Source organism: Chanodichthys erythropterus, chromosome 6, assembly GCF_024489055.1.
Source record: "Chanodichthys erythropterus isolate Z2021 chromosome 6, ASM2448905v1, whole genome shotgun sequence".
Classification (NCBI taxonomy): Eukaryota; Metazoa; Chordata; class Actinopteri; order Cypriniformes; family Xenocyprididae; genus Chanodichthys; species Chanodichthys erythropterus.
In genome coordinates, this window is record NC_090226.1 from 13953322 (window position 1) to 13976923 (window position 23602).

Genomic DNA, 23602 nt, shown 5'->3' on the forward strand with positions numbered 1-23602 from the left:
TTACTTTATTTTCGTTCTTCGTTTATTTTGAATTAAAGTTTTGTTGAACGTTCGCCGGTTCCCGTCTCCTTCTTCCCACAACTACTAACCGTGTTACAACCAGCAATAATAATTTTCATTTTGATTACATGATAATGGCAATATTTACATGTCAAAGTCAGACATGCCCCTTTGCCAGCTGTGATGCCTGATTAATGGTTTAAACTTGGCCCAAGTTTGTAAAAGATTTTTGGGTCAGCACACCTTAGTATCTTCAACATTGATTGCCAATTAAGTTTGGAATACAATGAACCAATTAGAACTCAGTTTAGGTCAGACAGCTGCTAATGGTGGATATTTTGATGAATTGAAAATTTAAGTTTTTTTCCATGTATAAACTGTTTATGTAATAAAATATGTTTTCATAGTTTCAAGTGTTGTCCCTTATCATTGCAAAATTATCACAAATTAAAAAGGATTCATGCCAATTTTGGGGTCCAAAACCCCACTTTTAGGCCGTTTCCAAACTTTTGGAGAGCAGTGTATATGTATAAAAAATTCAAATAATATATTAATATGAATTATAAATAATATATATATATATATATATATATATATATATATATATATATATATATATATATATATATATATATATATATATATATATATATATATATATATATATATTATTATTATTATTATTATTATTATTATTTATAAATAAATATAACATTAACATTAACATCCTCTATGTTTTTGTGTCATGCTTGTGGTCACTCACCTTGTACTCTTTAAACTCTCCGTTCACAGTTCTGGGGTCCACAGGCACCCAGTGAACATTAACTTTAGTGCTGTTGATCTTCGACACCCTGAGTTCTGTTGGTGCAGCAGACGGTTCTGATGGGAGAAATAGTATAAGTACAAGATCCACCACTGTGAATGACTATAAAAGTGTCATTAAATATGAAATGTTAGAGCTTACTGTCTTCCCCAGAATAACCGATGACTATGTTTGACTCTGGGCTATGTCCAAAGTCATTAACAGCCTGTATTTTGATCTCGAATGGGACATAGGTGTCTGTATCAGGGATAATGTGCTTTGCTCTGGTTGTAGTTATGTTATTCCACTCTTCCTCTGTGTCTTTTCTTCTCCAAGAGACCACGTATCGCAGGTTTGGCCCATTCCTTTCTATGTTGTGAAGGGCCTGTGACATGTACAGATACATTAGTTTACTAACAGTCACATCTGTCTCATTTTTTAAGGTATTTCAATAAAGCCAATTCATTTACCTGCCATGTGATCTCCATGTTGTTCTTCTTGCTTCCCCAGCCTTTAAGACCACCTGGGATGACATCAGGAGCTGAAACAAGTCATTATATGTTAGTATGTCTCAAGTTATAATTTTAATATAACACTAACCAGCTAAAATGTCTATATCTGCATAAAAAGCACAAATGTACATTTTTGAACAAATTCTCCTATGAGGGCGATATAACTGATCACTTACGGGCACCACTGGTCTGATAGCGTGAAGAGGGGTGGCTGGGTTGACTCTGGCCCACAGCATTGATTGCAATCACTCTGAACTGGTAGTTGACAAAGGGTGACAGCTGCAGGTTAACGGAGTTTAGGTTGCCATCATATATAGACAGGTTCTGCCACTTCCCCGGCTCCCACCTGTCCTCTTCAAACTGGACGAGGAAATCTGTAGTAATCAAAGGAAATGATTATAATATCTGTAAAAACTGTTTGAGTTTAAATTCCTTATATTAGTCATTAAAAAGGAAGAGGTAGATATATCAGTTTTGCAAATAGAGGGAAACTCAAGTCTGAGTATTTTAATGGTAGACTAAAAACAGCAGTTATATTAAAGATAAAATTATATTTTGATTCAGGTAAAACTCATATACTTAAGGCTGAGAGACAAGACAGAATCTATACACTTGTAGATGGCATCATGGCGACTTAGAAACAATGTCTCTGTATATCATTACCTGTGTTCAAATATAAATCATTTACATATGGAAGAATATTATTGCATACTGTATCAGCAAAGTGAATTTTGTTGGAATTTTTCTTTGTGCAAATGTTAAAAACCAACCAACCAAAGAGAATGTTCAAAAAAATAAACAATGTCTCTAGATTTAGAGATTTTCCAGACCCCTTTAGTGACTTCTTTCAAAAAAGCACATAGTGACAAATCTAGTGACTTTTTGGATCACACTCCTCCTCACACTCTTTATATCATACTCACTATATCATACTCATTTCGTTGTCTGACAGAAAATATGTAAAAGAGAATAGAGTTATAGGACATATGGCTATATCATATATTAACATACAGTATGTGGACATGGATTAGAAGAAAAAACAGATATAAAGTGCTGACATTAGGCAGAATAAAAATAAAACACGATTACGTCACAAATATGCTAATTGCATGCCGTCATCTAGTGACATTTTGTGACTTTTCGAGCAGGTTTTAGCTTCTTTCCTTTGAAAATAGTTGGCAACACTGATTATGAAAAAATCTTTAATCATTTACTCAGAAGTTTGCAATGGAAACACCACAACAGCACATATTTTAAACGCTTATTTTAATAGGTCATATTTGCGTGACTTGTTTTTTTTTTTTTTTTTTTTTTTTAGAGGTAAGTAAACACAAGAGCACCATTAAAAGCAGTGAAAAAGGTGATGACAAACTTAATTCATTGAACTTCAAAAGACTTGAGACTTGATCTGAACTCTGAACTTACGTGTAACAGGACTGTTATTTTCATTCCCAGGCACCCAGGTGAGTCTGACACTACGTGCTGAAGGGTCCGAGAGCTCAAGATCCTGAGGGGGGTCGGGTCGACCTGGAAGAGAACAGTATACTAAATTAGCCATGTTAACTTACAACAGCACTAATTATTCTCAGAGGTTAAGATTCATTGTTAGAGGCTTTAATTGGACATTAGAAATAACTGTCCTAGATATGTTACCTGCAGAGGCACTACGATTTGAGGCAGAAGAGATGTCATCCTCTATGAGGTAAAGGTCAAAGGTCAGAGGTCAAGGGTTAGTGTGACTATTAGTAGATAAATAAAATGAGAAACAATAGCTAACGAAGGAGGCACAACAGTAGTAATCTTCAAGCAAACTATTAAGAAAACATGCTTTATTTTAAGAGGGACAGATCTATAAGTTACAAAAGTAAAAAAAAAAAAAAAAAAATTATTTAGGGAAGTTTAATATTCTCTGGATATGTGACATGTGACTGTTCCACATGCCCATATCCACTTAGTATTTATTATAAAGGTGCATGAAAAAGGACCTACATTTATTGTAAGGTGTGTGTGTGCGTGTGTTTGTGTGTATGTGTGTGTGTGTGTGTGTGTGTGTGTGTGTGTGTGTGTGTATACCTATAACTGTAAGGCGAGCTGAGGCAGAGTCCTCATCTATCTCAGTTTTGGCAATGCATGTGTAGGTTCCTCCATCTTCTGGATTGACATTTTGAATAGTCAAGGAGTCATCCTCCTTTTTCAACCGGCCCCTAAAACATACAGGAATTTGATGTCAGTAACATTCAAAAGTTTTTTTGTTTTTTTTCCTGAAATTTGAATTTGCATTAAATTGATCAAAATTGACAGAAAAGACTTTTACATTTTTCAAAAAACAAAAAAACAATTATACATTATATATATATATATATATATATATATATATATATATATATATATATATATATATATATATATATATATATATATATATATATATATATATATATATATATAAATGCTGTTCTTTTAAACTACCCATTCATCAAATAATACTGAAAAAAAATTAAAAATTCAACATTGGTAATAATAAGAAATGTTTCAGCAGCAATCAGCATAGAATGATTTCCTAAGGATCATGTGACACTGAAGACTGAAGTAATGGCTGCTTAAAATTCAGCTTTGACATCACAGGAAGAAATTACATTTTAAATACATTAAAATTATTTTTTAAAATTAAATATATTAAGCCTTGATGAGCATAAAAGACTTCTTTCTGCTAAAAGTGAATTTGGTATATAAAGGTGAAAAATAGTATAGAAATGTGATGTTTTGCGACATTACATCCAGTTGAAGCTGAGAGGTTTGTCATCTTTCAGCCATGTGACCGGAGCAGTAAGGGAAGGATCATGTTTAACTCGACAGTCAAAGCGAACCGTGCTTCCTCTGGGTTGTGTGATATGCTCGGGTGCCCGAACTATTCTTGTAGGCTCTGAAATGAAGCACAACACAGAGTAAATGAAGGCATTCACGGGTTCACACATGGGTTCACAATAATGTAATGAGTTTTCTTGATTAAAATGTCACAGCTTGTTTGCAAATGTACAGGTCTGACTTAATGATTAATGCTTCCGATCTCACCTTTAACTTCCAGGCGCACCTGATTCTCCATCTTGCCCAGGATGTTGCTGGCGACGCAGGTGTAGGTGCCTTGGTCTTCTGGTCGGGCTTGCTTGATCTCCAATGTACCATTGTGGTACAGCTTGTAATGACCACCATCCAGACCACTGCCTAGGCCATTCTTAAACCTGAACACACATGTATATTAGATTTCCCCCCCAAATGAACTACCATTCAAAAGTTTGTGGTCAGTAAGTTTTTTTTTTAAAGAAATGAATACTTTCATTCAGCAAGAATGCATTAAATTAATAAAAAGTGACAGTAATAACAATTATAATGTTACAAAAGATTTCAAATAAATGCTGTTCTGTTGAACATGTCAGTTTCCACAAAAACATTAAGCAGCACAACTGTTTTTAACATTGATAATAATAATAAATGATTCTTGAACACCAAATCAGCTTTTTAGAATGATTTCTGAAGAATCATGTGACACTGAAGACTGGAGTAATGATGCTGAAAATTCCAGGAATCACATTTTATAACATGAAAATAAAAAAAACCTGTTATTTTAATTTGTAATAATATTTCACAATAAAGCTCACCAGCGCAGTAAAGGGAACGGTGAGCCAAAGAAAGGGCAGTCGAGGAATGTCCTGTTGTTTTCAATTACTTTGATCAGCTGGTTCTTTGGGCCTAGCATTCGTGGTGCCATGTCTGGGAAGAAAACAACACTCACATTTCACAATCTGTGCATTATATACCCTCGCTGAACATTTTGAGCGATTGACTCCGTTGTTTTTACCCAGGATGCTGACAAAAGCATTGGCCAGTAGGTAACCGTGCTCATTGGAGGCGTTACACTGGTACACTGCGCTGCCGCCGATCTGGACCGAATGGAACATGATGGTGTCACCAAGAACTTGCTGGTTTGGGTTTGGTAGTGAAGCTGTTACACAAAGAGCAGAAAAAAAAGTATGCATTCCTGCTTTGTGGCAGCAAAGAATCTGGAATCTGGAATCTGCTTTATGATTCCAACTGTTAAAACTGTTAAAACAGCTGACTCACTTTCAATAGGTTCCCCATTCACCAGCCATTGGATAGTGGGTTTAGGGTTCCCATTGGCACGACATACCAACCGTCCATTCTCATCAGGGGCAAGCACCAGATTGGTGGGCTTATCTAGCCAATAGGGTGCAGCTTTTCAGGGCAATAAAGAAATTGTAGAAGTCAGATAAAAGAAAGAGCATATATGTCATGAACAAGAAGCATCAGTTGCTTTTAATCTATAAGGCCCACCTTTGACCTGGACTTCAACGGAGTGGCGAATGCTGCCGATCTTGTTGCTGGCCATGCAGATGTAGCCGCCAGAGTCTTCTTCGGACACATCAAGGATGCGTAAAGTTTTATTGAAGTTCTCAAGCTTGACTTTTTTTGCTGGCAGGTCTCCTCCTCTTTTGAACCAATTAATGGTAGGAGTTGGGCTGGGGAAAGAGTTGAAGAAAAACAACAGGACGTTAGAACATACTAATACTGAAGTAATTTGTGTTTTAGGAACCGAATGTGTCGTATACATCAGTGCTGTTATTGTTAACTAAAACTAAAACTATTAAGAACTTTTCAGCAGTCGTAATAAAGCTGAAATAAAATTTTAGTTGAAATACTAAAATTACTAAAACTAAAATATATATAAACTACTTCTAAATAAATTAAAGCTACTTCTAAATATTAAGAAATACTAAACCATTATATAAAAATACTAAAATAACACCGGTATACACTCACACTCCTGCTGCTATACACTCCAGAAGAAGCTGTTCCCCTCGGAGCACCATCTTGGAGCTGGACAAGCCCTTCGGAGACAGAAAGGTAGGCTGGGATTCTGGTACATTACGTGCTGTGGAAAAGAAGGAGAAACTTGTTAACATGCACAAAAAGAGACAGGGGTTTGAGTTAAGAGCTTCAACTCTTAAGAGATTCAACTTGCAAATGAACAATATTAATGAACAATATTATTAAAAAATAATCAATATTATTTATTAATAATGATCAGTAATGTGTTGGTAAGACTATAGGAGCCTGTTTCCACACATTAAGCAAGTAAAAAATATAACGGTAATTTTAAACTAAGAAATAAAGTCACATTGTGAGATATACAGTCACAGTTGTGGGAAACAAAGTCAGAATTAGCTTTTTTATTTATTTATTTTACTCTAAGGTGAAAACAGTGTTCCAATACTTACGGTACATGTCTCATGTGAAGAACAATACAGGAATACAGGAAATAAATGTTTTTTTATCAGTGCTATTTTTTTTTTAAACTTCAAAGAATTCAACCAAAACAAAATGTCACATTATCAGCATAAGAATATGCATAAGCACAAAAGTTACAAAAAAAAAAAAGAATATATATATATATATATATATATATAATTTCTGACAAATGTAGGGTCAGTAAGTCTCTTATGCTCACCAAGGCTGCATTTATTTGATCAAAAATACAGTACAAACAGTAATATTAGGCAATGTTATTACTGTTTTAAAAATGGTTGAGTTGCTTATATTTTTGTGGAAACCATGATAATTTGATAATAATTGATAATTACGGATACTTTGGTAAATACAAAGTTCAAAAGAAAAGCATTTATTCATAAATGTCTTTACTGTCACTTTTGATCAACTGAATGCACCCTTGCTGAATAAAAGTATTAATTTCTTAAACAAAAAACGTTATGAACGTTATATCTTATTTCAAACAAATGGCAACATAATACACTGTTGTTGTTGTTGTATTTCTGTAAAATAATTTGAAATCTTTATGCAAAAACAACATAAGCATGAAAGAAGAATCAAGAACTGTGACGACAGACAGATGGTTAGTTGTGGACATAAAACCCTGGTTATGTGAAGACACGGACAATCTTCTCCCTGAGGAAGACTTGATGAGCATGGCAGTATTAGTCTCTATTGTAATGTATATCTAGCAGTAAGATTAGCTCTCAGCTATTAGCATTGCAAACAGTGCTCTTGGAGAGGCAGTGACAACAGCCATTGTTGGTGACATTAAGTGGGAGGATGACGCCTGGGAGATTAGACTATGAAGCTGCCAGGAACACATGTTTCACGCCACTGTCACGTGTGTCTGTGGTGACAGCGGTGCCAGTTCTCTGTCAGTGCGACCCCACAATGCCCTGGTATAGACTATATGTTTGAGACAAGAACCAAGATAGCTTTATAAGCCTATGTCTGTCAGTAAACCCTAGTCACCTGTATATATTAAAGCGAACCATATATATATATATATATATATATATATATATATATATATATATATATATATATATATATATATATATATATATATATATAAAATCTATTTTATAATTAAATTTATATATAATATATATGTAGTCCTCAATTTTTTTTAATTCTTTAAAAATTAATTAATTAAAAAAACTGAAAGATTATGAATAATACATTTAAATAATAAAAACAAAATATTATTTAAATGAATATTAAATATTAACGTATGTACACATCATAGTAATTAACAAAAAGAAAAAAAATCTCATCATAATACAATGAGAATATAAAAATATATACGGTAATATATATAAATAAAATAGAAAAATATATACCAACCCTACTTTATTTTCTTTATATATTCAGTACCACCCTTAGGCCATATCCTTGGAAACATATGTGAGGATTTGCACATGGTTACCATTGGATTAATGTTGCTGAAATATTAATGAGCACCTCTTGCCTCTTGCCTAATCTCCTTACTTCCATATCCATATCTCCATAATGAGCAGCATAATATAGGATAATTAAAGCAATTACCAGAGAAATTTGAAAACTGTTCCTTCAAAATATGACAGAATAGCTGACCCCAAAAACGGCTTAGACTGATGTATTAAAAAAAAATGTAAATAACCTAAACACAGAGTGGTAAGTTCTACGCTCAATAAATATTATGTGGAACATCCTTCTTTACCTTGTGTATTTATGTAACAGACACACTATCTCTGCTCTGCTGTATGTGGTTAGAAACTGCAGCGCTAAATCAGTTAGTGTTCTTTTACAGAAGCACACAGAAAACAGGTTAGCTGTGTGGAACTCACCACCATACAGATCAGTGGAGTTGAGAAAGGTGTCATTATAAGGTTCCTCTGCGAATAAAGTTGCAGTTTAATCAACATACAAATACAGAGGAAAAAAAAATACACTTAATTGGAAATGGGAAGAACAGAACAATACTAAATTAAGTGGAAGATGTAAAGTCCCTTAAACATCTAACTGAAACTGTGATAGTAATCAATGAAGGCAATCCAAACAAAAAGCAAAAAGACAACTATCACAGATAAACGTCCATTGAGATGCAATACTACCTCCTCAACACTAGATGGACCACAATATTCACCATAGACATCAGCACAGCAACATATCAGAGTAACAACATCAAATTAAAGATAACACATAAACTGAACCATCAGAAATCTCTACTCACTTGTTTGCACTTTAAGGGTATAGGGGTTCTTCTGCTGAATGGTGTGTGTGAACTCAAAGCGAGCGTTACAGCTGTAGTCAGTGTTGGCGTCTTTAGCCAGAACATTGGAGAAGAATAAGTCACCGTTCAGGCCCATTGACACCCTCTTGTCCTGTGCTATGGGCATAATGGCTGTAGAGAGAGGAAAAAAAGGGAAGAGAATCAAGACTCATTTGTTCAACTTAATTTGATGTGTAATAGCCGACAGGCAACAGAAGAAATGATGCTCAAGAGGATCGTGAGAATCACAGGCATGCATATCTTCTTCTGCCCTGAAACATCACAAAGCTCAGCAAATGTGTCACTCAAGGGAAATGAGCAGTGTGAGATGAAGACAAGACGTTCTGCACTAATCAACATTGAGTCTGGATTTAATGATGTTTTCTAAACAGTGTAGTGATCACATGAAATTCTAGTGATGGATATTATCTCATGTGCAAAGTAGTTTGACTGTATCTTAAAGGTGAAGTGGGTAATGCATGATATCAGTACCAGATGATATTAGAGATGATTCTAATGTATAGTATCAGTTGTAATTGTATATTTAATTATGCATGCTCATTTCCCGTATTTTTACATTTAGATTAGATTTGTTGTCATCTAACACTTATTTAAAGTTAATCTAATAATTAACACTAATAATTTAAAAACAGTTTAATATTGAATTACTGTTAATTGTGATCTTTAGCGAATCTGAAGAATAAATTTCTATTTTTATACTGTACATTATTATGTTGTAGTACTTAAAACAACTGAGTTTTCAGTGTTTTATTCTATATTAAGACAAAGCAGAGAATTTTATTGTCATCATTTATACGTCTTCATCTTTTATAGGTTATCACTATTATGGGCCACAATTTTAATATTGGTTCATCCTTTTTTTTTTTTTAAATATATATCTTATGCCAGTTTAATATGCAAAGATAGCTACAGTATACGTACAGAATACATTTAAATTAATTTAGCCAAAAAGTGTAAATACTGTGGAGCTATCAAAACATTTCTTTGTTTGTTCACGCCTAACATTTATGGAACAAAAAAAGAAGATATTATGGAAAGATTGAAGATTTTATGCTTTAGTAAATCATAATTATAACATAAAAAGTTGAAATTATAAGATACTAAGTCATGATTATGACATTAAATGTCACAATTATGACATAAATCGAAATTGACATTGACATAAGTTGAAATTGTGACAAGCCAAAATTATGACCAAATAATTCTGACACAAAAAGTCATAATTATGACATTTAAGTCAATTAAGTCAAAACATTTTTTTTTTATGTGGCAGAAATGGGCTTTGATACAACATAGGCAGGTCTATCTGTTTGTTTGACCAATGAAAATAGAAGAGAGTGTTCAAGAAAGTTTTTTATTGAACTGAGTACTATACTCAATACTATGAAAGTATGGAAATTCAAGCTTCAAATTTCAAAATTACTTGATCTATAAGGTCCATATGTTTAATTGTTCTCATTTTCACTGACACATTTCAAAAGAGCCGTTTACCATTATACTAATGGTGACAAACACAGTCAAGATGTGTGATAAATGCACTGTAGTGTATGTGTCTATGGTGCTTGATTCTAGGCCTTCTGAAATGTTTCAGTGCCATGCTTGTTTCTGCTCTCTCAGCTTTTTGTCAGGTAGTGCAGATTCGCATACATGCATTAGCTCAGCACTAATGCAGTAACGGACACTGCTGTACAGAGGACACAGGCTGAGAAAATGAGGGAATGAGAGAGAGAGAGAGAGTAAAAGGAAGTGAAAGGGAGGTTTGACGAAGAGTTAAAATAGAGCGTGAAGGTGAAGACTGAATGACAAGGTGATGGAGAGGAAGGGTAAGGTTAAGATATGAGACACAATCAATTGCAGGAAGCGATGAGCAACACTCACAGCTGTCCATCCAGAAGGTTTCAGGAGGGGGAAGACCAGGAGGAGGGTTGCAAGGCAGGACAAGCGATGCCCCCTCACGCACAACCACCGGCTCCAGAACCTCTTTCGGCCACAGCGGAGACTCTGAGCAATGGAGACAAGTTCAACAGATCAGGGAATGTATCACAATGACATCACTCTATTGCAAATGGTGTGCATATTACTTTTAAAGGGGTAGTTCACCCAAATGTGTTGTCATCCTGTTGTTTCAAACCTTGCTTTCTCCCTTCTCTTTTTAGCTTTTTCCTTACAATGAAAGGGGATGCTGTAGAGCTCCAAAGAATTATAATAAAGCACCATAAATGTATCAATAATAGTAGTCTGATCACTGTCCAAAAAAATCTGCAAGAATTGTACATTTAAGAGCACAACAGCTAAGGGATAACTTTGTACCTTATTTACATCTATATATTCTACATATTAGTACATATTCCAACTCTAACATACTAATATGAACATTTTAGTGGTATATAAGGTACAACGTTGACCCTTTAACAGGGTACTGCCCCAGTGAAAAGCTGTTAAGGTAAAATTTTTGCACAATTTTTTCTGACAGTGTATGACTCCATATGACAACATATCACAATTTTTCTGAAAGCATACAATAATTTCGATGTCAGAGATTCCAAATGACACTTGCTGCTGCATGTTTTGAACCCAATTGCATTGTGCAAAATTAGAATATGCTGAAACAGAGATAAAATATGAGAGCTAAGGCTGAGGGGAAGATTATCAGGCTGTTCCTAAGTCAATGCTATGAAAGACTTCAGAAGACTTGAAATAAAGCATCATGTGGACATGATGACAAAATCATCTAATTTTGTGTTCCACACAATGTTCTACAAATGTCATTAACCTTTTACTATTGTATTTTTAAATACAAATGCATTTGTATGTTTTAAAGTAGAACTATAGAACTACAATATACACAATCCCACATGCCATCTCATATATTATCATTTTTTATCAATGTCATAAAGCTGTTTTAAAAGTATACTGTATACTTACATAAAGAATAATGTAACACACAACCAAAATAAAAGTCATATGGATTTGAAACAACTTGATGGTGACTGATATGATGGTGAATGATGACAGAATTTACAATCCCTTTACAGTCAGTTTGCATTATGAGCATGCTGTGTACAGTACATGTTGTGCTTTGACATTACAGTTAACCAGCTCTCACTTGACACTCGAAGCAGGATTTTGTTGGAAATCGCTGTGCCAAAGTCGTTGGAGGCATAGCACTGGTACTCTCCTTCATAATCTTCAGGTTTCCCACTGCTTCTGATCTCCAGAGTTCCAGAACGACTCCGCATGGTCACCCGCGGGTCCTTCCCCACGTTAAAAAACTTCCCATTCCGCCGCCACTGAAACCTGCAGAGACCGGTCACAAACAGGATTTGAGCCAACTTCACGCTGTTTATGTAATAGGTCCATTGTTGGAGCTTTTTAATAAGGGGATTTACAAACACATCAAACCGACAACAACAAGAACATGAATACCAAACCAAACCGAAGTTGACATGAAATGGATTCATGGATGAATTTACTCTATTTTCTAAATCAATGTTATTGATGTCATTGTGAACAATTCATTGGTGCATATGATTCTTATCATTTGTAAATTTAATAAAAATGTCATACTCGATCTTCCAGTGAACAGACAGACTTCTCGTTTCGTCCTCATAAACCTGCTCTTTCTTCGCATTCAGATCTGCATCCATCCAATCAACAACCGATTTATAGAACTAAGTCTTCACACTACTTTTTCTGTTTCACTTCACATCACAATATGGAAAAAAAGATCTTCCGTTTCATTGCGACTTTAAAAACAGTAGGATTGCATGCCTGGAGTTGACCGGGTGCCATTATTCTAACCTACTGAATATTCTGAGAGCGTGAACACTAAACTGAGCGTATTATTAGACCACAATGGTTTTGCGGACCAGGCTGAGTGGAAGGTTTTGTAAAGCCCAACAGACCACCAAACAAAAACAGGCCATCTGAATGGCCAGTCTGTGTTGAGCTGGTCAGGCCTGCTTTTCACAAACAAGCACAAGGGACCGGAGCCAGAGTGAGCGCCCCTGCATATCTGATGGCATGAGAAGGGTACAAGCGGGAGGGAGGGTGGACAAAACTGGCATTTCCGCTGTCAGGCTGGGGCATTGGGTGTCACTCTCACAAAAATGTGCTGGTCTTTGTCATGTTGAGACTAATGGTTGTCGGGTTTAATTAGAGGGCGACAGAAGAGGAAGAAGGAGAGAGAGAAGGACAGGATGAAGTTAGGTGGACGTATATACTGTTGCTGACAAACTGGAAATGTAGAAATGGTGAGAGATGGAGATAAAAAGACAGAGACGGCACAAAGAAAAAAAGGTTTCATCCATTCTCACGTTGGCACTGGGTTCCCCTTGGCTTCGCATTCAATGATGATGTTATCTCTGGGGTCCACAATGTAGTCCTTTAGTGACTGCTTTACAATGGTGGGGGGCTGTTTCACTGTGGAGGGAGAGACAGAGACAGAGTCTTATCTCAACAGCACTGTGGAAGAACACTCAACTCAATCTCATGTATACATATGCAAGCGTTGCATTTCTTGCTGCTGACTACAAACTAAACAAAAGGTTATTCTATTGACTTAGTAATAAAATATAAACAATTAGTATAGAAAGACAATGTTTTGATAGAAAAACATCACTTATTCATTTTTCATTACATACAAATTCCCTGCCGCTTTGTTTACTTAATATACAGGCTAATTTGCTATCAGCTAGCCATCATGCTAACCAGCTTTGTTTATCATGTTACCATGCTTAAATCCAATATACCCCCCCAAATAAACACAAAATGTGTTAGAAAAATTGTGTAGAATCAATCTGGGCCTCGCAAAAAGTTGTGAGAGATTGTAGGATGCAGCTACTAACAACATTCAGTGGACACAATATCGCTTCAGCTAGTAGCTACTATGCTACATAACACAAATTTCGTCAATGGACTATAGAGTGCAAAAGTCAGGTTCTGGAAATAAAAATCATTCACTTTCTCCATAGCGGAATTGATTTTTAAACAGCAACTTGTGTATCTTTAAAGACATATTGTGAGCTATGAGGTTGTTAATCGATGGCAGGGCTAGTATATGCTTCTTTTTGAAGCCATCAGCCTACATTATTTTAACTGCAGAATTCCCATGGAAAAACTACATTACCCATGATTCTGGAGAGAAATCTCCACCAGTCATGAAAAATTGTGACAAGCAAATTACAGAACACTTTAGTGCCTGCCCACTCTTATGAAGCACTGCAAATGACACAAGCTGAGACCAAAATCGCATACTCTTGAGTAGGTACTTATTATTAATTAGTTTGTGACAAAAAAGTATGTTCTATATAGTATAAATGTGTGTAGTATGCAATCCGGATATACTACAGTCACCATGTTGTCATTATCACATGACCTACCAGAGTCATTTGCGTCGCTTCACTGTCATTCACAAATCATCTCCCGTGGCCTAATGGGATAGTAAAGTGTCCATTGTATGCACACTTCAGAATCTCGTCGGAATTTTTCCCCACTCTTTTTTGAGTACTGTGAATTCTGACATACTTATTTTGTCAAAATACTGTTTTTTGCCAACTATATAGCAGGGAAGTATGCAGCCATGATTTCAGATGCAGCCGTGGAGTCAGTTTCCCTATGTTCTCAAACTACTTAAATATTTGTATATACTAAATATGCATATTTTGCAATAAACATAAAATATATTGTTTATATATACATAATCAACACATTTAAATCAATAGTCATAGTTTTTATCTTGATTGTCATTCACAATGCTTCAGGTGGTTGTAGTTCTTTCCCTAAAGCCGTCAAGTCTTGTATTTTGTCTTTTTGCCTAAATTTTAACTACTTTTTTGTTTCAAATCAAAGTTTGTAATGTTTTGATTCATCTCGAAGCTGGATGGTTTGGTTCATGGCTTATAGCTATTTCAAATTCATTTTTAAAACATACTTATGGGCTAAATACTTCCGAAACAAAGGCCGGCGTAAAGTGGGCAGGCACTGTTGCACTCTATTGCATTACATCACATAGTACCTATGTGTTCACTGTATTAAACTCACTGAATGTGATACACGATTAGCCACAAGATTCCTGCTCTACTTCTAGCTGGCTGATTTGGCTGAACTGTGGGTATGCTGGCACGGCTAACAAACCCCTGAAGTAATCCTTCCTCTCAAAGACATGGCCTGCCAAACAGACACGCTCTTGGGCTTACATTAGAATATTAATCAGCTTTAATAAATAATAGACTTTATGATTTATCTGAAGTAGCACAGTGAACTCTTGCGAGTGCTCTTGAGACTGTGTTTGAGGGTCTTTTCAATGGTTTTTGTGGACTATATTTGCTCTAATTGTAAGAGATTAGGCAATGTCCAACAGCAATAATTCTATACTTTAGATTTCTGATGAGATAAGTTTTGTTGTAAGCTGTATTAAAACCAGCTGCTGATTTAATGAACAAGTTAATCCATGTTAATGAAGCACTTACACTCTTGCTGGATCTTTGCTGTTAGTTCCAAGGAGGGGCGGACGAAGAGAAAAACAGATTAATTGTGGGAATAGTTAAAAGAGAGAGTGAGGAGACATGGGAGATGTTAAATAATGACTGTAGAGATAACAACAATTAAAACATTTAATACCATTCTAAGACAAACAAATTTATTTTAGTTAATGGCTGCTAAACTGCAAACTGAATTGCTACAGTTATTATACACACAACACTATGTCTACTTATTAAACATACTGTAGTAATATCAAAAAAAAAAAGCAACCAAACAAATGAACCTACCTGTTAATGGGCCGCCAGACGAATGAAGCGGAGAGAAAATGGAAAAAAAGAAAAGGCATATTAATAAGACTATTCTGAAAAAAAACAACAGCATCATACCAAAATACATCACTGTCACATTAGCAAATCATAATCAGTGCATTTGTCTTCCCCATATGACAGCATATTTAATCTTGACTGTCTTTCTTTGTCAGTCGGTTAAAGTGACAGGCCCTGCGGGGGGTTCGCTCAGATTCGATAATAACCACAATCACTATGATGTATGTTATCAGAAGAGTCAAGAATTGAGCTTTGCTAATTAAAGGAATATGACCTTCATCCTCAGGTAATAATACCAGAAAGCATCCATGTGTCTGTGGTGCTTTTCATTGGATAGCGACAGGTGCATCTCTGGCTCTGTGCCATTCATCATCTGACATCAATCATAGCACATAAGCAAGGTCACGGGGGATGGGACGTCATGAGCAACATATGTGTTAGTGTCTGTGAGCGCATGTGTAAGGTCAGCTGGGAGCCGATGACAACCCTCGTCAATAGAAATCACATTTGGGGAGTGGGGATATTAGGAGTGAAGGAACATTAGGGAAATAATGGAGAGATGCTAAAAGTCACATCTCAAGTTCAATTAATCTTTTAGATCAGGGGTTTTCTGAAGGGGATCTGACAATACATGCCTTAAAAAACCACCAAATCAGATTCCTGAAGGATCATGTGACACTGAAGACTGGAGTAATGGCTGCTGAAAATTCAGATCTGCTAAATTGCATTTTAAAATCTATTAAAATAGAAAACAGTCATTTTAAACTGGAATCATTTCAAAATAGTGCTGCTTTTGTATTACTGTATTTTTGAGACTTTTCATCATAAAGTACATCAATTATTAATATGGAATTATAAACTCAATATCATCTTATATGTATGTAACTGCTTTGTCTCTCTATCCAAACTGGGTCTTGGTCTGAAAATGATCACCCCTACTTATAAGCGTACAAATGAAGACACAACACAGTCGCTAATAGCGTGATCAGATGCTTGTCATTTCCCAGTAGCCCCTGCTGCTGCATACATTCAGAGAGGTCAAGAGGTCAGAGGGGTATTATGAAGTGCTCAGAGACAGGATCAGTGCCCCAATCTTCTCTGTCTACACAGATCAATAGAGTTTCACACAGACAGGGCCAGAGCCTGTAGTGGAAGCTAGAGAAAGAGGGGGGTCAGGAGATGCGAAAGAAGGAATGTGAGAAAAAGGCAAAATGAGAAAAAGAGAAAGGAAAGCGAATGATGCCGCCTTGGGAATACAGGCGGAGAAGGGGAGCTGGGGAGGTGCTGACAGCCCCTGGTCAGAGTGAATCTCCCTTTATTGTTGAAGCTGGTGAGCATTGTGCGCCGCTGGGGTTGTCTCGCTCTGTATGAGCTTTCAAATCATTTTTCATATGAGTTAAAGCCAAACCTGGACTGCTATTATTAGAAGGAAAGTGAAAGGGGTAAAACAGACGCGGTAAGACAACAGAAGGCGGAGTGGATTTATTGGTTTCTTTGTTGCAGATGCAGTGCAGATATAATGGATTTTCCTCATTTATTATGTTTTTAAATGGTATGACTATGATATAGACCAGTGTCTCACAGAACGTGTGCAAAACTAGTAAAAACAGTATTATAATATAATCATGTTTCGCACAATCAATTATTGTGGCAGAGCACTGATGTCCAATGTAAAATCAGGATCCTGATGCAAAACTAGTTGAGAGCCACCATTACAATTTAGTGTAGTGCTGTGTTTTTGTCTCTGAAAGCATCCCAATAATATTGGTTTAGTCAGGTTCTGAAAGCTTGTTCCTCGCATAAAAATATATGGCAAAGTTGTAAATGGATGTTACGTCTATTATTTAATGCATAATTGCAGAACAATAACCCCATTAAGCCACAAAGAGAGATTTTAAAACCTCATCAAAAACACACTTAGTGCAGAGTATATAATTTATGTTGCGAGTTGAAGTGGAACACTGTGCAGGTCTATATGTGTGTGTTCGTATATGATGGGGGATGGGACTGCATGTGATTCTCTGTCCCTATATAGACGTTCCTGAATCAACATATTTGTTGATCCTGCACAGTAAAATTCACAGAGTTAAATCAACTCTGCTCAGAGTACATATGGTCCCTCTCTAAATAGTGTTAAAGTAACACTGAAGCAGAGTTAAAGTTAATGAAATAATTAAGCAATTAATAAGGCTGGGACTGAAGTCGGTTGTAGTTCTTGTGTTTCTCTTTTCTTCAGTGATTTTGCTTGTTAACAGCAGGTGTTCATCACTAATGCAAAATGATCACTTAATGAACTGCTTAATTATCTAATCACCTTTAACTCTGCTTTAGTGTTATTTTAAAGGGGGGGTTGCATGTGATTTCACTTTTTTAACTTTAGTTAGTGTGTAATGTTGCTGCTTGAGCATAAACAGTATCTGCAAAGTTACAGCACTGAAAGTTCAATGCACACAGAGATATTGTCTTTTAAAGTTATGGCATTTTATTGCCTACAAAAACGGGTGGTTTGGACTACAACGAGCTTCTTCCCGGGTTGGTGACATCATAAACCCTTGCTATTAACATAAACACTGCCTCCGGGAACACGCAACAAAGTGGGCGAGGCCATGTGGCGCAGCATAATGAAAGTGGAAGAGTTATTTACACCGAACGCGAGCTGTACGACGCGACGCGTCAAAAGATATAGAACCCATTATTATCTGTGATATTTTCTACACTGGATGCGGTGCTGAAGACAGCTTCCTGAATCTACACGAGTTTAATGCTGGATTTACACAAAGACTTTTACTGAAAGATGAAGCAGTTCCCACTTTAAAAGCAGAAGCTGCTGTTTATCAGCCCCAAACTGTAAGTACGTTTTATTGTTTGTCTTTTAAACGTAATGTTATCGTTCTGTTGCTATTTTTAATGCATCTAGGACGTATACAAAAAGCAACTCGTTTTTGCTAGCCAGTTAGCTAAGTTCTAGTGCAACAAACACCAACAAACTTCTATGTTCATAGACAAACAGTTGTTCATGCTATAAATTAAACGCTACCTTTACAAAAATGCGACTACTCAGGCATGTATTTACTACAGGAAAGCTTTAATCAGGATAAAACTGTATATTGAAAGCTAACAAACAGCAGTGACAGCTTATCTAAACACTTTGACACAAATACTAAATGAAAAACCATTCATAAACATCCTTCAAAAGCCGCGATTGCAGAGGTTCTACTTTTTCCTCTTCATCTGGGTCTGATTCGGCTCAATTTGATACAGCAATGTAGGCGCTATTATTTACTTTCCACCTAAGCGCGTAACTACGAATGGTAAGGGGCGTGGCGTTTCCGGGCGCTTCAGCGAATCACGACAGACTGGGCCAGTAACCAACCTGCTGACCAATCTGAGCACAATGCGTATGTCGGAGGGAGTGGCTTCATAGAAGCAGGAAGTCAAACGAGCCGTTCAGTGGAAACAGAGGTGTAGAATTAAGATAAAATATATGAAAAATACAGCATTTAAAAAAAAACGAAGCATTAAGACATGTTAAACTGTGCCCCAAAAACACAATCAAGCCTAGAAAAAAAACATGTAACCCCCCCTTTAACACTATTTAGAGAGGGACACTATGTACTCTGAGCAGAGTTGATTTTTGCTGTGTGGAACAACATCCCAATCAACAAATCAGATTTGAGGGACAAGTTTATAGTTTTATGTCAAGTTTAGGCTTACAACCAGGGTTAGGTACTTCTATATCAGTTATCATTTTCCTCTGATTTTAGGGATAAGTTATGGGTAGGATTAGGTTTAGGAGTAGGGCAACATTTTCAGACAAGGATGTTTTTCCAGGATCAACAAAATATGTTGATCCATATATATTTAATTTATGATTTGGATAATGACTTACGGTCCAGTGGGACTTCAATTGGAGCCACTTCCTTTGACAGCAGCAAGATTATTGACAACACTGCCAGTGCCGCCCACCGCCCCTGCGTCCACATCTCTCTCCTCCGATTGGCTGACCTGTTCCGTCTCAGCTCCCTACTGATATAGTTGCACACTTTTAGCTGCGTTGTGTGATCTGTGAAAAGAAAAACTGCTTGTTAAGGAACTTCACTGAATAATCATTTTGACATTACTGTGACATTTAAGAGGTGCCACTGGCCTTCCAAAAAACAAACAAAAAAAGACTTCTCACAGAGGCTTATTTATTCAGATTTTGCAGGGAATGCTAAAATACACAGTTGTGAGTGTGTACTGCAGGCGTGGGCTGTGTATGCGTGGAGGTTTTGAGCTGGCCTACATTTGCAGTTGACACAAGCATTCCCTGGAGCCAATGGCTCTTAGAGATGAATGCGGCATCAGTGCATCACACCTACACAACACCATACAAACCTCTAAACCAGAAAGAAAATGACTTTTGCCGGTCAATCAATTCCCTTGACAGGGGCACTGAACCCCAAGATGGAGGACAAGGCTAAAATACAAACCGTTGAGGTCTGATAGCAGACGTTAACTCCTCCGGCTTTAGCTGTATGCACTGGCAGCGCTGTGTCTCTGGACTGGCACATCTGTCAAATCTTGCCTTCATAAACCTGACAGTCTCTCCAGACTTTCCTCTGCACTCTCTCTCTCGCCTTGAATAACACACACAGTCTGGAGGTCAGTGACAAACTGTTCCCTGCAGATACCATCTACTTGGAATATTTTATCTTAGCACCATTATGCAAACGAGCAGTCGTGGCCCTACAATTCACACGCCTCGGGTGGTCTGGGTAGCAAGACCCTTTATTATATGCGAAAAATGCAATTTCAGGAACATGATCGGTGGTTAGAGCATGCCATATACCTCGCAGTCTCCTTTCTCTCTTCGCTCTACTGAACACAATGAGCCTGGAACAATGATATTCCAGCATTCTGCTCTTCTGGTTTGTTGTTTGATTAATCAGGTATTACAAACTGAACATTCTCTGTCAGGTCAAAGTGGGAAATGAACTAAACAGATGGAAAATGTGAATTGGATCACATGCTATATTTTTTTTCAACACACTGATGTGATCATTATCAAATATCTTCACACAAACCATCTGCTGCATGAGTTCAAAGTACCTCATCTGCCCCAAGGGATGATAACACATGCCTCTGCTTCATGTCACTCAGTCAAGAAGGGCTAAAACTGACTGTACTGTAACATTAAATACTAGATGTGTGAATCAGTGTTGGGGAAACTACTTTTTAAAGGGAAAGTTCACCCAAAAATGAAAATTATCCCATGATTTACTCACCCTCAAGCCATCCTAGGTGTATTTAACTATCTTCTTTCAGATGTACACAATTTGAGATACACTGTAAAAATATCCTGGCTCTTCCAAGCTTTATAATGGTAGTGAATGGAGGGCAAGATTTTGAAGGCCTAAAAAATGTATCCATCCATCATAAAAAAAAAATATATTATATATATATGGCTCCATGGAGTTAATAAAGGCCTTCTGAAGCAAAGTGATGGGTTTTTTTGTAAGAAATATATTCAGATGTAAAACTCAGATGGTCGTACGCATTGTTTTGTGGCGGAAGAGTAACCCCTGCCTGCCGGAAGCTAGTTATTTTAGTTAATAAAGTTTTAAATATGGATATTTTTCATACAAAAACCCATTTTTTCAGAAGGCCTTTATTTACCCCCTGGAGATTTTTAGGCTTCAAAATCTTGCCCCCCAAGATATATCTCTGATTGTGTTTGTCTGAAAGAAGATGGTCATATACATCTAGGATGGCTTGAGGATAAGTAAATCATGGGATGATTTTATTTTTTGGATGAACTATCTCTTTAATTGTTAATTTTTTTCTAATAATACTCAAAAATACAGTTATTAGTATCACTGCTTTTAACTATTTATTCCACACTTACTGTTTGTGAATGTGAAGAGACAAATAATTGAGAGTACACAAAAAAACTAGAAAGATGCAGGGAATTTGTCTCAAAAACGTCCTTCATCTTGACCATCATACCCGTCATAACTGAGTCCAGGTGGTTAGAAAAAGAGACAGTCTGAGGCCTGGAGAGAAGATGGGCTTAAGCCAGAAAAAATCTGCCAGTAAGGTCACTGTCAGCCCAGGGACCCCAGTATCCTTTTATTTCTCGTTCAAACTCTTTCAAAGAGCCAAAACTCTTTGGCTGCCGGAAATCCCATAAGCACAATTACAGGAACCTGCTCAATCTTTCACCATTTTGGTGTCAAGGTAAAAGTGACTTGCCATAATAGGTCTGATACATATGCATACATGCACATACACATTTATATAGTATACATGCCTCCAGGATGAAACTCTGGCAAGAGTTCTTTGGCAGGCTCTGCTGTCTGAGAAACTCCCAATATGCTGAATGTCGGTACAGCAATGGCCTAACCCAAATACAATAAAAAGACCCAAGAAAGCCAACAGCATTGCCAGTGTCACCCCCAATCCTACTGAGGCATTTCAGTTCATTATAATGGAGCAAACAGAGATTTAGACACATCTAATGAAGTGCTTTGTGCTCGGTGAGCTGTAGTATATTGAGATTACAGAGAAGCATGTGGGCTAATAGCATGTGTTAAAGCCCCATTCTGTGACCCCAACGATGATTCATGGCACACATCCTAGATGGGGTGGAACAGGGTTCGCTTCCAGCCAAAGGCCAGACAAGCCATGGGTTAGTCACTCACTGAGTAGATGTCCTTCATTTAATTTATAAGGTCTATAATTCAAAAACAAGTGCAAAATGAAAATAATTTATTTACTCCCTTTGGGGGGTAAATAAAAAAAAAAATCACCAGAACCATTAAATGGTTATCTGAGCCTCACTGTCTCAAGCAAAAGATACAAAAGATCTATTAAAGAAAAGCTCAGTCACTTCTAATAACTGCACTAATCTTTCCTTGACTATGGAAGCCCATGTTCACCTTTTATAAAAAAAAAGAAAAAGAAAAAAAAGAAAAAAAGGTAATTGTGACATTATATATTAATAAATATTTCTGGCAATTGCATCTCATAATGTGACTTTACTTCTTGATTTACACTTTATCTTACAATTACCAGTGTTGTTTTCAGTAACTAAAACTATCAAAATTAATTTTTGTTAATTGAAAAAAGCAATAATACATATTTAACATTATTTAACTTCAACTTAAATGAAAATTAGAAATGTTGCTTTGGCAACTCACTAAAATAAAAGAAGTAACCTAAATTACTGAAAATATAAAACTAAAACTAATTCAATATAATATAATAGTATCTAAATAATGCTAAAATAACACTGACAATTATTTGCCATAAACTGGCACATCCACAGGTGACACATTAAATCAAACAAAATTACATGAAAACAAACACAACAAGGCACAAAGTGATATAAGTGATACAAAGGAAAGTGCTGTTTGATACAAATATGCAAGGGAAAGAAAATTATATATTCATAAAGAAAAATGCATCTTGAAATCACAGCTAGACCCTTGTTAACTCTTACCCTTAGTTAAATTATTTTAAATTAGACCTGACATTTAATTATGCTAACACCAACTGCATTCTGAGATTCATTATGCCATATAATTAAACAGCCCGTATGCTCATATTTGCATGGATGTCTAGATGCATCCATGTTTCAAGTTAGTACCCTTTCATCAACAACCAGAAAAAATGATAATTTTTACTGCAGAACAACAGAAACTTTCAGATGAAGTGTTTTACCCAAATGGCTTTCTGGGCTGAGGGGAGTGAGTGGGGTGAGGTGGGCTTCAGTGTGGAACTGAAACAGTGATTAACAACATAATAGTCCTGAAACCCACTTGAGCTCCATCAGAGCAGGTGAGTGGGCATAGTGTCGGACTCTTCACTCGTTAAT

The 23602-nt window shown here is 36.3% G+C and overlaps 1 protein-coding gene across 10 annotated transcripts in view; it reads right to left on the reverse strand.

The window, feature by feature from the left end:
• Positions 1-23602, reverse strand: part of nfasca (neurofascin homolog (chicken) a) — a 62951-nt gene that overhangs the window by 22646 nt on the left and 16703 nt on the right. For 5 of the 10 annotated variants that reach the window (XM_067388167.1, XM_067388169.1, XM_067388170.1 and 2 more), the window contains exons 3-23: positions 19634-19807; positions 15406-15423; positions 13252-13357; positions 12042-12232; positions 10814-10936; positions 8876-9046; positions 8490-8537; positions 6151-6262; positions 5665-5849; positions 5434-5565; positions 5171-5314; positions 4971-5082; positions 4387-4553; positions 4090-4237; positions 3388-3518; positions 2968-3009; positions 2740-2841; positions 1491-1688; positions 1273-1343; positions 965-1187; positions 764-879 (exon numbers count right to left, since the gene is read on the reverse strand). In XM_067388167.1, the coding sequence (XP_067244268.1) occupies positions 764-879; positions 965-1187; positions 1273-1343; positions 1491-1688; positions 2740-2841; positions 2968-3009; positions 3388-3518; positions 4090-4237; positions 4387-4553; positions 4971-5082; positions 5171-5314; positions 5434-5565; positions 5665-5849; positions 6151-6262; positions 8490-8537; positions 8876-9046; positions 10814-10936; positions 12042-12232; positions 13252-13357; positions 15406-15423; positions 19634-19727 (2634 nt within the window). In that variant the 5' untranslated portion in view covers positions 19728-19807. The remainder of the gene's footprint in view (positions 1-763; positions 880-964; positions 1188-1272; positions 1344-1490; positions 1689-2739; positions 2842-2967; positions 3010-3387; positions 3519-4089; positions 4238-4386; positions 4554-4970; positions 5083-5170; positions 5315-5433; positions 5566-5664; positions 5850-6150; positions 6263-8489; positions 8538-8875; positions 9047-10813; positions 10937-12041; positions 12233-13251; positions 13358-15405; positions 15424-19633; positions 19808-23602) is intronic. The other 5 variants (XM_067388176.1, XM_067388172.1, XM_067388177.1 and 2 more) reach the window with 3 other exon arrangements.